The 14468-nt window shown below is 56.5% G+C and overlaps 6 protein-coding genes across 6 annotated transcripts; 2 read left to right on the top strand and 4 right to left on the bottom strand.

Annotated features, from left to right (window-relative positions):
* Positions 1-59: 59 nt before the first annotated feature.
* Positions 60-650, top strand: CGCS363_v008092 (54S ribosomal protein L36; the record flags this gene model as incomplete). Its single annotated transcript, XM_036639941.1, has 1 exon — positions 60-650. The coding sequence occupies one exon, from the start codon at positions 60-62 to the stop codon at positions 648-650; it is 591 nt and encodes a 196-aa protein (XP_036494113.1).
* A 327-nt stretch (positions 651-977) lies between these two features.
* Positions 978-2852, bottom strand: vps5 (Vacuolar protein sorting-associated protein vps5; the record flags this gene model as incomplete). Its single annotated transcript, XM_036639942.1, has 4 exons — positions 978-1133; positions 1183-1785; positions 1833-2213; positions 2265-2852. The coding sequence occupies 4 exons, from the start codon at positions 2850-2852 to the stop codon at positions 978-980; spliced, it is 1728 nt and encodes a 575-aa protein (XP_036494112.1).
* A 576-nt stretch (positions 2853-3428) lies between these two features.
* On the bottom strand, positions 3429-6315 carry taf5 (Transcription initiation factor TFIID subunit 5; the record flags this gene model as incomplete). Its single annotated transcript, XM_036639943.1, has 4 exons — positions 3429-4554; positions 4601-5406; positions 5453-5638; positions 6097-6315. 4 exons carry the CDS (start codon positions 6313-6315, stop codon positions 3429-3431), a joined length of 2337 nt encoding a protein of 778 aa, XP_036494115.1.
* A 557-nt stretch (positions 6316-6872) lies between these two features.
* CGCS363_v008095 (uncharacterized protein) lies at positions 6873-7421 on the top strand (the record flags this gene model as incomplete). Its single annotated transcript, XM_036639944.1, has 1 exon — positions 6873-7421. One exon carries the CDS (start codon positions 6873-6875, stop codon positions 7419-7421), a length of 549 nt encoding a protein of 182 aa, XP_036494114.1.
* Positions 7422-7926: 505 nt separating this feature from the next.
* CGCS363_v008096 (Vacuolar membrane protease) lies at positions 7927-11139 on the bottom strand (the record flags this gene model as incomplete). The annotated part of the gene is made up of 3 exons (XM_036639945.1): positions 7927-9568; positions 9618-10772; positions 10823-11139. 3 exons carry the CDS (start codon positions 11137-11139, stop codon positions 7927-7929), a joined length of 3114 nt encoding a protein of 1037 aa, XP_036494117.1.
* Positions 11140-12055: 916 nt separating this feature from the next.
* On the bottom strand, positions 12056-14177 carry bbp-1 (Branchpoint-bridging protein; the record flags this gene model as incomplete). Its single annotated transcript, XM_036639946.1, has 6 exons — positions 12056-12661; positions 12713-13033; positions 13085-13308; positions 13497-13714; positions 13762-13972; positions 14033-14177. The coding sequence occupies 6 exons, from the start codon at positions 14175-14177 to the stop codon at positions 12056-12058; spliced, it is 1725 nt and encodes a 574-aa protein (XP_036494116.1).
* Between the last annotated feature and the right edge of the window lie 291 nt (positions 14178-14468).

Genomic DNA, 14468 nt, shown 5'->3' on the forward strand with positions numbered 1-14468 from the left:
TCCCAACCCACCACCACCAGTCAATCGCGCCCGCCCGCCGCGCACCACCTCCGCCCAAAATGTCAAAACTCCCCTCCCACCTGCCGAGGCCAACAAGCCTCCTCGCCCTCCGCCCGACCCTCACATCAACGCCTCTCGCCTCGCCGGCACCATACAACTCCACAACGCCCACCACTCTTACGACAACGCAGGTCCGCGCAGCAACCTTCGTCCCCCGCGTCCGCCGCCCCTACACCTTCACCCAGCTCATCCAGCTCTCCGACGGCTCGACCTACACCCTGCGCTCCACCTCGCCCACCCCGCTCGTCCGCTCCGCAAAGGACTCCCGCAACCACGCCCTGTGGCAGCCCACCGACAAGTCCCTCCAGAACGTCGAGGTCGACGAGGCCGGAAAGCTCGCCGCCTTCCGTCAGCGTTTCGGCCGCGCCTTCGATCTCGCCGAGGGCCCCAAGGACGCCGAGGGCGGTGACGCCGCAAAGGCCGGTAGCGGAAAGGATGCCGCTGCGGCAAAGGACAAGGACGCCGCCGCCGCCGCCGCTGAGGACGACGCCTACGACCTGGGTGATTTGATCGGCGACTATGGCGCTTCCATCGACCAAAACAAATTGAAGTCAGCCAAGACCTTTGGAAAGGTCAAGGGTGCATCATAGACGTGGCGATGATGGATGAATGGACTTGTACGATGGACGATGGATGGAACGGTAAAACGGTTGGAGGAGATTCAGAGCGCCCAGGGTGCCCGGGTCTGCAGCGAGTCGGGGATTACGGAGAGCCCTGAGCCTATACCACTGGGGTCTCTACTGTCATATATGTACAACAACAATAAACAACCAAAGAAAGGCTCGACACATGCGCTTGGTTCCAAACTCATCCGGCCCCCCACGCCATCTCATGCCTCATAAGAAGAAGAAATTGCTGCTTTGCGTTGGAAGGATGGTGTAAGCTAGCTTTTTGCGCCGTAACTCTGCGCCGGCCCTCTAGTCGGAGTCGTCGTTGATAGTCGCACGAGCCCTGTCAATAGCCGTGTTGCCGGGCGGCTTGCCCGAGGACTGGATGACCGGCGGCCGGTAAAAGACCGTCTCGTCGTCCTCGGCGTCCAGCTGCATCAGGAACGTCTCCCACTTTTCAATCAACTGGCGGCTGTTAGCATGTGTGTCTGTGATGTATGGATATGTGACGTACCTCTTTTTGTGCCTCGACCGCGCTCTCCAAGAACGTCTCAACTCCACTCTTGAAGTCCTCCACCTTCTCCCTCTCGAAGCGGTCCAACTCCGCCCTCATCAGACGGCCCATGTCCTCAAACAGGAGCCTAGCCTGGTGGACCTTCCTCTCCGCGTCAGCCACCTCGGCGCTGACCTGGTTCAGCCTGTCCTGCTGGCTCTTGCCCTGCCGCAGCAGCTTGTCCTGGGTGTTCTTCTTCTTCTGCATTTCAGACTCGGCCGAGTGCCACGCGTAGAACGCCTTTTGTCTCTGGCCGAAGGCCTGCTTGACGGAACCAATGAGACGGATGTACTCCTCAATGATGATACCAAAAGTCAAGACATCCTGCTGCGCTTGGCGGTCGTAGACGTCGCGGATGGTCAGCTGGAGCTCTGACAGCGCATCCAAGGGGCCGGACAGAGATGGCGACAGCTCGACGGTGGAGAGGGCGTGCAGAGACGCGGAAAAGTCTCCGGCAGCCTCCGCCATCATCTTCCGCTGGCCAACCATTGTCTCCATGGCCTTGAGCAGCGCCTTCAGCTGGTTCTCGAGTGCGTCGAGGTACACCTTGCGGTCGTGGAACCACTGTAATTGTTAGTCGTGCACCATACAGACAACATCACTGCACTTACATCATCCTGCTCAACGAACTTGCTGCTGCTGCCAACACTGATGCCCAAGCTTCCAAGAACGCCCTTGCTCTCGGTGGGAAGTGGCTCTCGGCGCTCTTTGTGCTTGACATCCACATTGAAGGACTCGCTCTCGAGGAACAGCTTCAGGTCCGCGTCGTGCTGCAGTGTCGGGTGGGCAGCGGTCTTGTTCAGCATCTTCTCGAGAGCAGCCCGACGTCCCTCGACAAAGTTACTCTCGAAACGACCGACGGCCTGCTTCTCCGGCGGAGGCGGTACAACGACTCCGGGGTTGTTTCCGTGTAGCGTGTTGTAGAGCCACAGGAAATCGCGGTATCTGCGCTTGACCTCGAACTCGGGCTGCTTGTAAGCCTTGGAAGACGTCTACACCACATTAGCGCCAGCTCGATCCATCATGCGTTCTTCCCGACTAACCTTGGTCCGCACAGAGTAGACGATATGCGAGCTTGTCAGGTCGCCGACCTTGTGCGGGTCGCCCACTGTGATCTGAAAGGTTGGTTTGCTCGCCTGCTCCACGCTCACGCTGGGCTGGGTATGCGTCCGCACGGGACTGGGATGCGCGGCCTGCACCGGCGGCGGCTGTCTCGGGCCAGAGGGGCGGTCGTACTCGTCGTCGTCGATGCGGTGCGGGTCGGCCGGTCCGGAACGTCTGGCCTGCTGCTGCGGCATCGTGGTGCGAATCACCATCTGCTCCTTCTGCGGCGGGACGGGCGGAGCGTCCAGGCCCGCGTCGGCGCCATTGTCGGCGGCGGCGGGAGCGCCGAGAGGACCCAAGGGGCCGAGAGGATCGTCGACGGCCTCGAGGCGGGTGGGCTGGGCGACTAGACGGCGGACGGGACCGGAGCGTGACGGACGGGGTGCGGAGGTCGAGCTGGGAGCGTCCGACTTGGCCTCGGCCTGCGACGTGGTCGTCGATGGCTCGTTCTGGGAGGAGGGCGCTTGGGAGCTGGGCTCGGAGGTGGGTTGCGAATCGCCCCAGGGCGACTCTTCAAGAGGATCCATGGTAAGTGTATTTGCGCAGTAATCGGGATACTCGTGGATTGGATTGTCGTCGACGAGATCAAGACCACGCAGGCGGATGGGGGAGAGTAGAGAGGGCGGGATGTCGTAGTTGGAGGTTACGCAAGGCAAGACAAGGCAGCACGGCCGCTTCTGGTTCTGGTCTTACCTCACCTTACTGACGCTCAATGCGAAGGTACCAGCTGCTCCGCACCATGTGATTCGCTGCTGCCCATTCGGTATTGGGAGCTACAGCCACAGCGCCCGATCGGGAGCCCCCAAAGGCCCCTGTAGCAGCCCCAGGCCAATGCTTAATGGCGTCCCCTGTAGTCATCACTCACCGCACACCGAAATGGTGGGTGACATTCCAGCCCGACGAACAAAACATCGCGAGGAAGGAGATGAAGTAACTACCGATTGTATTTCTAATTTACAGAGACGGCTAGCATGCGTGCTGCCTGGTCTGGTTATCCTATAGAGACATGCCTGCCCTTCGTCCCCGCCCCCAACGCCAAACTGGATGAAAGCAATCTAATTCCACCCGCCCAGAACATTATTCGGCGGCCTTCATCATCCTTTTCAACGGTCGGGGTCGTAGCAGCCACCGGCCACAATCAGGTTCATCCGCGTGAACTGCACCTTCATGACCGGCGTCTTCTTGGTCGGGAACGCGCTGATCTGGTCAGGCGTAATCATCACCTCCTTGCCCTTCTTCTTGCCACCGCTTGGTGCGCTGGAGCTTCCACCAGCAGCTCCCTGAGTGCTTGCGTTCGGACGCTCCGTCTGTCCTGTGGCAGCGACGATAGTATCACTTCCCTCTTGCGCAGGCGCTGTCCCAACCTGTTGCTGGACAACCTTATGGCCCTCGGCAGGCAGTTCAACATCCCAGACACGGACAGAGCCGTCTTGTCCACCAGACACAAGAACATTGGACTCGACGCTGAAGCTCATTGACCAGATACCACCCTTGCCGTGGCCGCGAGACCGCTTAATCCGCGCGCCCTTCTGGATGTCCCAGAAGAAGATGTTGCCGCTGTTATCGGCACTGGCGAGGATCTTGCCGTTGGGTGCGCACTCAAGTGACGAGATGTAATCCGTGTGTCCACTAAAGACGCGGACGCACTGGCCGGTGACTACAGACCACATGCGAACCGACTTGTCCGTCTCGTCAGAGGCGGTGAACACGTAGGTACCGTTTGGATGCCAGGCAACCGCAGAGATGCTAGAGTCGTGTCCGACGAGAATGCGCTGGGCCGAGGCGTGGTCCTGCATCCAGATGCGAGCCGTTTTGTCCCAACCGCCCGTCAAGAAGTAGTGTCCGTGAGGACTCCAGCTTGCTCTCAGAACGGGACCATCATGACCCTTGAAGACGCACACGCAGGCCCAAATGTCCAGAGACCAGATGCGAACGGTGCCGTCGGCGGAGCTAGACAGCAACAGCTTCGAGCTGGTCTCAATGGGTTGCTCGCCCTTGCCCTCCTCGCCAAACGGCGCGTGCTCAAGCTTGGCGATGGCGTCAGAGAAGGAGACAGAGTATACCGGTCCAGAGTGGCCAATGAGTTTGCGGTTGTTGAACTTGAACTCCTTCTCGTCGGCTCTCTTTGACTTGAGAGCCTTGCCCTCGAGATGCCACACGCGGATGTAGGAGTCGGTGGTGCCGACTGCGACCAGCTCGTGGTCTTGGGAGAAGTCCATGCATGCGACACTATTTGATTAGCTGCGCTCACCAGCAAAGAAGAGATGAGATTTACCTTCCGAGAGTGTTGTGGAATGTAAACATGCATGCGCTGACGGGAACGCCAACGCCACCGGTGCGGCCCTCAATCTTGAATCGATCGCGATTTTCTCTAACCTTCTGCATCTCCATTACAACATCGCGGGCACGGGACGGGGGAAGAGGCAGATCGCTTCTGTTAGGGCCATCCGCACTCTCCTCCCTCTTGATCTTGCGGTCAAACTCGTCGACCAGAGTTGACCTGCCATCAGGCGGGGGATTGAGAGCATCCTCATCAGCAAGCTCAGCCCGCACGTCGTCGCGGAGATCTTCCTCCATGGGCAAAGCACCCAATTTCAAAGGCGCAGTCTTGTCGAGCAGGTCTCGGTTGGAGATACCCGTAAAGGCTCCAGGAATTCCCTCCTGCAGGTCGACCTCGTCAAAGTCCAGGTTCTGACTCCGTCGGTAGATTGCCTCGAAGCTAAAGGGCTCGATAGGCCCGCGAGAGGTCGAATCCAGCTGACAGAAGGTCTGGAGGATGTAGGTAATGACAGCGCCGCCGTTGTCTCGCTCACGCTCGAGGAAGTGGAAGAGATTGCCGCTAACATGCTGGTTCAGGGGGATGCGATATTTGTTCTCGCGGTAGAGCTTGGTGGTGGGGTTCTCCTTGGCGTGGAGGGCCAGGGTGACGGTGGAAAAGGTCTTGAGGTCGTCGCCGTGGATGTTCTCAAAGTATGGCTTCAGGGTGTTGAGGAGGCTCTTAGCATCTTCCGAGTAACCTTGCGTGACCAGCTCGAGCCAGGAGTAGACGAAGACGGGCCAAAGCAGCTTATTCAGCTCGAACTGGGAGGTGTTAGTATTGACAGATAGGAGGAGGCTGAGAACACACCTTGTAAATGTCGAGGTTGTTCTCGACCCATTCGCGCAGCAGGTTGAAGGCCTTGAGGTACTTCTTCGGGCCAAGGTCATCGACCTTGTTGTGAATGGGTCGACCGTCCGGACCCAGGTGACTTGATTCTTGGCGGAAGATGGTCTCGGTACGGGTATAACCCCTTTTGAGAAGGTAGTCTGTGACCTAAAGCTGCTGTTAGCAACAATTCAAGGTTCGTCGAAGACGTAAATAAAGATGCGGGATCAAGAGGCGCGCCTTCTGCCTCTCCCAGCGATATCTGTCCTCGTCGTAGAGTATCTGGCGTCATACTTCTCCATGCATCCTGTTCCAGAATAGATCATCAGGAGGCCGCAAATATTGGGCCACTTGGACCGTTGCAGCTCGCGACATTATTTCAGATGCGCAAAAGTCGATACAGAAATGATGCAGACTCGACAAATGAGGCGGTGATGATGTTTCGTCGTGGCTTCTGACAGGTGAAACTGGTTCAGCACATGGGAGAGCGAGACCCTTCGTGGACAGTCTCACCTCATCACACTCGTGATGAAAGGGCCACCGTCGCTACGACCACCTCGCAGGCAGCACCTTCCATATCGACCTTACCCCGCCTGAGAATAAACATGAATAAATAGGACACCTACGATCTGGTTCAGATTTTGATTCGACATTGGAGCGGCAGCAGGCGCGGGCGCGGGCGCTGGTGTGGTGGCAGGAGGCGGTATGGGGGTTGTCGAGACTGGAGGAGCTGCGGCGCCTGGTGTTGTAGATGCAGGTTGCTGGTAGGTACCCGGCGCGCCTCCAGCGTTTGGAGCTCCTCCTGGAGGGGCTCCTGCTCCCGTCTGACCGGCATTGGCCGACATTTTGATCGTATCTTCTTAGATTTACAGTCTTCTTGACGTCCTTTTTCGATTACTCGGTCCAAAACTGATGGTACATCCTCCTCGTCGGGCAGGTGAGGCGCGTGGTCGCAAACGTGAATCTAGGTCGCGAAAGAGCGACAATATCTATACGGAAATTCGAACTGAGAGTGATTACGATGAATGAGTGATCCGGGCCTTGCTCGGTGTTGATGGCTAGGTTTTCGCTGAGAGAAGCTTGATGGTTTTGATGTTGTCGCGTCACCCCGATGAGTGAGGCTCGATCCCCTGCAAGGCTGCAAAGACGTGGAAAGAGAGGTTGGCAGCGGAAAATATCCATCAAAGGTCGCGCTAGCCTATTTCGGGACTGGTGCACTGCGAGCTTCCCCAATCATTGGAAGGAGCTCCGACCATTTTCACCTTCCAGGCCCACATTTTCTTTACGACGCGGTACCTCATTGATGTATCTTTTGAGCTACACTCATTCAACCTCTCATCTCATCCTTGACGTCGCTTTGAAGGATTCGAAATCGAGACGGCAAACAAAGAATCCTCACAATATGGCCGATACAAACATGTCAGGCGATCAGCCCGCCGAGCCCTTCACCCTCGAAGAACGCATCCAGCAACTCTGCGACATCGACAAGAACATTGTCCAGCTCATGAACCACACCTCCTCCGCCATGTCCGCCCTGAGCAACAAGCCCCAGTCTTCGTCGTCCAACACCACAAGTACCGTCTCCCCCGAAGACCAGAAGCAGCTCTTCAAAGACTCAATGGACTCCCTCTTGTCCACCCTTCACACAGTCGATGTTCATATGAAGCGCCAGATCATGGGCCTCGAGGAGGCCGGCATCATCAAGCTTCGCAACGACGCTTCTAAGGAAAGGCAGGTTGTCATGAACGAGGATGCCAAGATCGTCGCCAGACCCTCGTTGGAGCCAAATGGAGTTGGCACCATTGGCAACCTGGACGTTGGGTGGCTCAACAGCCGCAACAACAAGGTCGAGCGCGACATGGAGGCCGAGCTGTGGGCGAAGATGAGGGAGTTCCTTGAAAAATACCATGCAAATGAGCAGCCAGGAGGAGTCGACAGGATGCAGCAGTGAGGATGGCCTTGACGTATGCAATACTGAGAATATGCGATCGAGACGACCAGCATTATGAGAGAATGACACAGTAGGTAACCTTGTCATCTATATTCACACGCATTGCTGACCGTTCAGACAAAATACCCCATCGTCAGCTTAATGCTTGACGACCAGAAATACGAGGCCGAGGGGCACGATGCCCGTCACTGGGGAGCAAAACACTCGGCGCTTTGGCAGTGAATGAACAATGCTTCTGATTAAATGCTCCTAATAAATACTACCTATCCATGCTTCATGTGGCATCCACCCATCGTGACAATGCATGTCTCGTAACAAGTGCGTGCTGATGATAAAAATGACCAATAATCGTACCCAAAGCGATGAAGCCATGCTCAAACGCCAATGCAAACAATGTGACAGACAGTGTTGCCGTCTGAATCTCAACCATAGTGAGAGAAATGAAAAAGCGTTTTCCGTGTTGCCCTCCACACAACTGCCGTAGAACGCATTTGGAATGGCCAGCTCAGATTTTAATGCTCTGGTAGCCCTCGACGAGAGCAGCGGCATTCTTGGTGACTGCAATCCATTCTGGGGCATATTGCAAAGCTTCGTCAAACGCAGGAATGGTGCCCAAAACGTTTGCGTCACTCCATGCGCAGCTAATCTTACCCCTAAGCCGGGGTAGATCAGACAGAGGGCCGTCTGTTTGACGGAGTCGGAGCTCTTCGTGGGTGTCTGGACCAACGGCGGAGGTTGGAGAATCTGCCGAGGGCGAAGACGCAGCGATGACCTTCGGGCCACCTTTGGCCCATTCCAAGTCCACAGTCCAAGGCTTTGACCAATCTCTGCGCCAAAGGACGATGTTGGTCACCGGAGACCCTTCTGGCTTCCCTAAGATAGATTCAGTTCCAGCGTTTCCATGGACGTGCCAATCCGAGACCTCGTCATCAAACGACAATACACAATTCTTGGACCTTTTGGCATCAATATCTATCGTGGCCTTGTAGTTGCTCGACTTTGAGCGGCTCACGTTGAAGTTGATAAGGTCAGCGTACTTGTTTTTGGCCAAGTCGTTGAACAGGCTGCCTGTTATCTTGGGCAGCAGGGCACCTGCATCATACCTGCACTCGTACGTTCCGAGTCGCGGGTCGAGTCCAGATGGCCGACGACATTGAATATCTTGGCCAACAGCTGAAGGTAGCTCCTTGATCATCTCCTGGACATGCTTCTCGATGCCGGTGATGCGAACGATTGAGGACTCTTCTTGCAGGTCGACAAGCTGCTGGAACCTGACCTTGAGACGACTTTCCGAGGAAAATGGAAACGCAACCAGATTGTAGACGAGGGTGATGACAAAGATGAAAACCAACAGCACAGGCAGGTGGTATGTGACCCGGTGAATGAAAGGGATCACTGGCAGGAGAATAAAGACACTGAAGAGAGCCAGGATCAAGTACGACCATAGCGAGTCGACGCCATCTGCGCCGGTTTGGTTTATCGCAGACGTGACGAAGAGCGCAATTTGACTGATGATCACAACGTTGATCGGCGCCATTAACAGAAGCTGAACAATCCAGGTCCATGAGGGCAACTTGGCAGCCCATGGCTGTTCCTTCTCGTGTGGCGACTGCGCATCTTTCTTAGCTTTGAGATCGCTGTCGCTGTCCGCAGTGGCTGCGTTAGATCGTCGGTAGCCCGAAGTGAAAGTCTGTCGAATCGTGCCGTGGTTTTCGTTCTCACCGCCCAAGAGCGCACTAGTCTCTGTCGGCTCTCCGGTTTGTTCTTCCGCAGGTGCGCGAGAGGCGGTCTCGCTTGGTGCAGGAGAAATCAGAGCATCCGAGTTGGGAACCTCGGCAATATCATCGCGATTTTGTTGGTCGTGGTGGGCTGCTTCGGCAAAATTCTTCTTTGCCGGCAAAGCGAAAAGGTCCAAAAGGCTGATCAGTGTCGCCACAAACACGGCCGAGTGGAAAAAGGCCAATGGATAGACGCCGGCAATTTTGAATCGATCGATGAGGATCGTTGCAGCAACCAGAAGAGTCCAGCTGAGTACGAACAGCCAGATGTGGGCATATCCTCGCTGGAGACCGCTGGGTCTCATGGAGCTTGCTCCCTTCGAGATCAACCAGAAGCTAATGAAGAATAAGGAGAGAAAATTCGCCCATCTATTCGTGTTAGAGGTACTCAATTTTGTTTGCTCTTGAGGGGACTTACACTACATATTCACTGCTGTAGATGATCTCAGGATTGACTTTGTGGGTCAAGAGAGCTGCAGCAAACGTCAGACCGGCGGAAAAGACGAAGGCAAGCGGAATTCGGAAGAACCCCTTCCACCCTCCAAGGGAGATGGACGCATCGTCTGCGTCGACCTTGGCGTTGCGAGAGAAGTAGTAGTACTTGTCATTTCGGGACAAGAGGTAGCTGACGAGGACAAGAATCAATGGTGTCACGATGAGCAGAGTCAAAGCCCATGCGAAGAGGCCACGCAATTCCAAAGAGGCGAAGCCTTGTCCAAACATATCGAACCAGGCGCCCTCGGTGGGACGGCCACTTGACACCTTCCTCTTGTCTCCTTCTGCTGGTGAACCACCGGTGAAGGAGGACGTGTCTTTCTGGAGATAGTCGACAGCTGCCAGGGAGTTGGTCAGCATGTGCCACATGCTCTCTCTGGACGCATGGCGGGTGTCATCCTGGTTGGTGTGGTATCTGGCGCGAGGCCGGTAGAAGGCGATGTCAAGACCACGCTGGCCAAAGTTTTCATTCCAAATGGAGTAATCAGTTGCACTCCTTATGATGCCCAATTTAAATCCATCGAAAGCAACGACAGAGCCGAAAGGATGTGGCGCATGATTGTACGCCTTGACGACTTCCAAGTCGGTTGCGCGGAACAAAATTGCTCGTCCGCCTGCGCCGGCACCCTCAAGATTGACGAACGTGGTGGTGAAATAATACAGAGGGCTTTGGACGTATGCCATGGCTCCGTAAAGGCCATCCTCTTCACCGTTGTTGAGAAGAAGAACAATGCCACGCTTGGGCTGACGACCCGTGACATTCTTCGTGTAGTAGTCGAGCATCTGGAGTATACTGACGCACCCCATACCGTCATCAGTTGCGCCATAACCAGTGGAAACACTGTCATAGTGAGCATTGACGAGGACACCGCCCTTGCCAATCTTGCGGCCTTCATCGCGTTTCCACCACTCGCCATCCTCGTCTTCGGTGCCCCGGATGTACACGAGCTTGTTCGTGCTTTCAAAGTAGTAGCCAGTTTCTCTGCCGTTGTAGGATATATTCGAGATCGTGTCGTCAAACACGGTGACGCGAGGACCCTGGGAGGCTATCTTGCCAACCGGCGAGGTAGATGTCTCGCTGCTTGAATGTTAGCATCGGCATCATTCGCCGCTTTGCAGAATACTCACACAAGAGCCTTGGTTCGCACAATGCCGCCAGCATCCTTTTCCTTGGTCCATTCGACACCATTTCGGTTCAGAATCTCCTCGATCCGCTTCAGCAGGAAGTTGCCGACCTCATCGTTGGCACGGCTGTTGTACGGGTGGTACTGCCTCGTGATGGTCGTCAGGTCCTGCCAGGCTTCGGTGACGTTCAGTCCGTCGGTTGGCTTGACATTGGGAACAGTCTCGTGAATCCAGACGAGCGGGATCAGGAAGGCTGCGTACACAACAATCAACCAGAAGGTGACCGGTCCCTTGGTGAACCCGAACGGGTTGACAGCCATGGCTGCCGGTAGTCTTAGGTATCGCTCGGAGATAGCGGTACTTCGAAAACGATGAAAGATGACGATATTCGGTTAAAAACGATTGAGACAAAGGCGCTCGCAGCACGTATGTCGGTGGAAGGATTCGGAGTTGAGGAGGCTGACGAGCGGAAACATGAAAGAGGACGGGAAGGCGTCATGTCCAGGCTGGTCTACTGCTCCGCTGTCTGGGGACCATGCTACGCTTGCCCCGTACCCGTATCTCTTGCGCAGGACGGCTGGACGCTCAAAGTGGATGATGCACAGCACTCCTAGCGCAGAAGGTGGCCCAAGCTCCCTCCTGCCCTGGGTCCGGCGTTCGCGACTTCCTCCACCAGCACCCACTAGAGCGCCTCCGGCGGCCTGTGGCCTGCGATATGGATGTCATTAATGCGGGGTTCTCATGCAACTGCGACGCTCGACATGCAGCTTGCGCCTGCTTTTGCGCCGGTTCGCCTGTCGATGTCTTGGGGTGGTGCGACTCAATTGGGACATTGCACGTATTTGGAGAGAGTCCAATCACGAATGGCGAGTGGTGCACGAAGGTTCGGGGGACATCTGTCTGGAGCAACTCTCGGCGTCCACACTCGGATCCGACTCCGAGACAGCGCTTGGGCTGTTACAAACAACTTCACGTGAACCAATTCAATTTTGAAAAAATGGGATGAACTACTACTGTCCATGCTGTGGCGTACGAAGGACCCTATAAATTAGTGCCGACTTCAATCTATCATACAATTTCATCTGCGCCTTCTGCTTCTCGGATCTGCTTCACATGAACGAGGGTACGGGCACCGGCAACCTGGAAGTCATGTTGAATCCCTGGTCGTTAGTCCATCGTTAGTCGGCGCGTGCCGTCAGTATCCTGTTAGTTGCCTGTTGTCCTTGCTGTGTTGCATCAAGCACCCGGGGGAGGCGGGGGAGGTTGATCGCTTGGGGGCGGAGGAGGAGCATTGTCGGAGGGAGGTGGAGGGGGGGCACCACCGGCATACTGCTGAATGAGCGCGTTCAGACCACCGGCCAGACCAGGAGGAGCACCGAGACCGGGGGCGCCGGGGGGAGGAGGCGGGATGCCCGCGGGAGCACTCATGCCAGGAGGGGCACCGTATCCAGGGTAGCCGCCGTAGCCACCACCATAGCCGTTGTTCTGCGTTCCAGGAGGTTGATGCCAAGGGGCGGCACCGGGAGCAGCACCAGAGGACTGGCCACCGTAGCCCTGGCCGTAGTAGCTGTCGCCGCCGTTTCCACCGTGGTCATCACGGCGGCTGCCACGGTCACGAGCCCAAGGAGCAGCGCCGCCGCCGCCGCCGCCACCACCGTCGCGGTCACGATCGTCGCGCGAGTCGTTGTTACGGCTGCGCCAGGGAGCAGGACCACCAGTGGGACCACGTTGCCAAGGCTTCGCGTCGCCGCTGGGACCATTGTTGTACGAGCCAGGACCGGCCTCGATGCGCGCAGGAGCGGCACCGCTGGAGGAGCCGCCGCCGAGTTCTTGCATAAGTTGCTGCTTGGGTTAGCTTGTGTCATAAAAAGTCAGCGGATTGTGGGAACATACCTCGTACTCGCGGTCGACGGCATCTCCGCCTCCAATACGACCGGCAGGTCTGCCACCGGGGGCGCTGCCATCGTTACGCCAGCTGGCACCCTTCTGGCGGTCGGGACAATCTCTGGCCATGTGTCCTGCGTTGCCACAGACACGGCAAATAATGCTGGCAGTGTAGTTTTGTCTCTCGGGGCAGTCGTACTTGCGGTGGCCGATTTGACCGCAGTTCTGGCAGGCCTGGTTCTCGTCGTCTCGGAGTGTACCGTTGAGAGCAGCGAGCTCACGAAGCTGGTTACGCTTGAGCTCGTTCTGTCCCTCGGGAATCGAGGCGGCCTATTTCGAGGGTGATTAGCGGGTGATGAAATAAATGGGGTAGGAACGTACCGTTTCAATGATGTTGTGGATGAGCTTCTTGGCCTTGTTGACCTTCTCCTCTGTGTCGGCCATGATGAGACAGTGCAGGTCCTCCTCCTGGTTGCTGGCGTGGGCGGCGTCGGAACGACCCTTTCCCTCCTTGACGGAGCCTTTGCCACGAATGGCAATTTTGGCGCCTGATTCTGTTTCCATCTTTTTCAATGTGTTGCCACGGGGTCCGATAAGTAAGCCAACTTCAATGGGAGAGCTACGCGTTAGTATCTGTATCAAAAGGGTGAAGCAAGTAATGACGGTCCCGATCTGACAAGGCCAGGTCTGACAAGACACCTGGGGGATGCATGACAAGTTTGGCCGAGATCCAGGCAGGGAACAAGGGAAACAAGAATTTTGGTTAGGAGGGTTAGAGGGTTAGCAATCATACTGAAGTTAATCTCTGGATAGTCGTTAACAGGCACGTAGACCTTTTCTTGGGTCTTGGTGGGCCTGCGGTAATCCTGCGGCGGGTGGTAGTTAGGAATGGTCTTCATGGCCTTCTCGATGAGCTTGTGGCGCTCATCTTCGAGGCGCTTGCGGTATCGGTATTCGCGGGTGTTGATACGGCGACCGTGGTTGTCGTATTGCGGAGGCGGAGAGGGGGATCTAAAGAGTTAGCCAAAACCATCGAGTGTGCACGCGAAGGAGCTTACCTGTCTCCATCCGCGGGGACGACGTCGTCGATACGGAGCTTCTGGCTGATCTCCGTGATGCGCAAGTGCAGAGTGTAGGCCTCCAGCTGCTCGCCCGTCATGTTCGCCGTGATGGCCGTCGTCAGGCCCATCAGGCCGGCAGCCTTGTTCTCCGACGCGTCGCCCCAGCGGTTTCTCTTCTTTCGGCGTCGAGGTCCATCGGCGTCGGTGCCTGTCCGCGATGTCAGATCCTGTTGCGAAAACTCGGGGGCGCCAAAACGAAGAGACTTACGAGGCTCTGGGCTGCGACCGCGCTTCAGCTCGCCATTGCCGTTGCCGTTGCCGTAGGCTTCAGGCTCTTCATCGTCGCCACCGAAACGGCGCTTCCCGAGAGGGATGTTGTTGGAACCCGTGATTCCCTGGTTTCTCCACGACATGTTGATTGCTACGCGATAACAATGGTATGTCGCAAAGAGGTGATGTGGTGTGATGGCGAATGGGGATTGTGATTGCGATGAAGGAGGAGGGAACTTTTATATGGAACCGAGTTTAGCGTGGACCTGCGGAGATGGAAACCATGTCCGGAGCACTGGCTGACCTTGACCGGCTGCGACTGGTGCCAGCTGCAAGTCTTGGCAACGGCGAGGCAGGTGGGGCCACCACGTGATAGGGAGTCAAAGTTTTTAGAGCGAACTCACTCAACTCTTCACTCACAGTCACCCGCCGCC

The sequence above is a fragment of the Colletotrichum siamense genome (assembly GCF_013390195.1).
Source record: "Colletotrichum siamense strain Cg363 chromosome Unknown KSG_Cg363_contig05, whole genome shotgun sequence".
NCBI lineage: Eukaryota > Fungi > Ascomycota > Sordariomycetes > Glomerellales > Glomerellaceae > Colletotrichum > Colletotrichum siamense.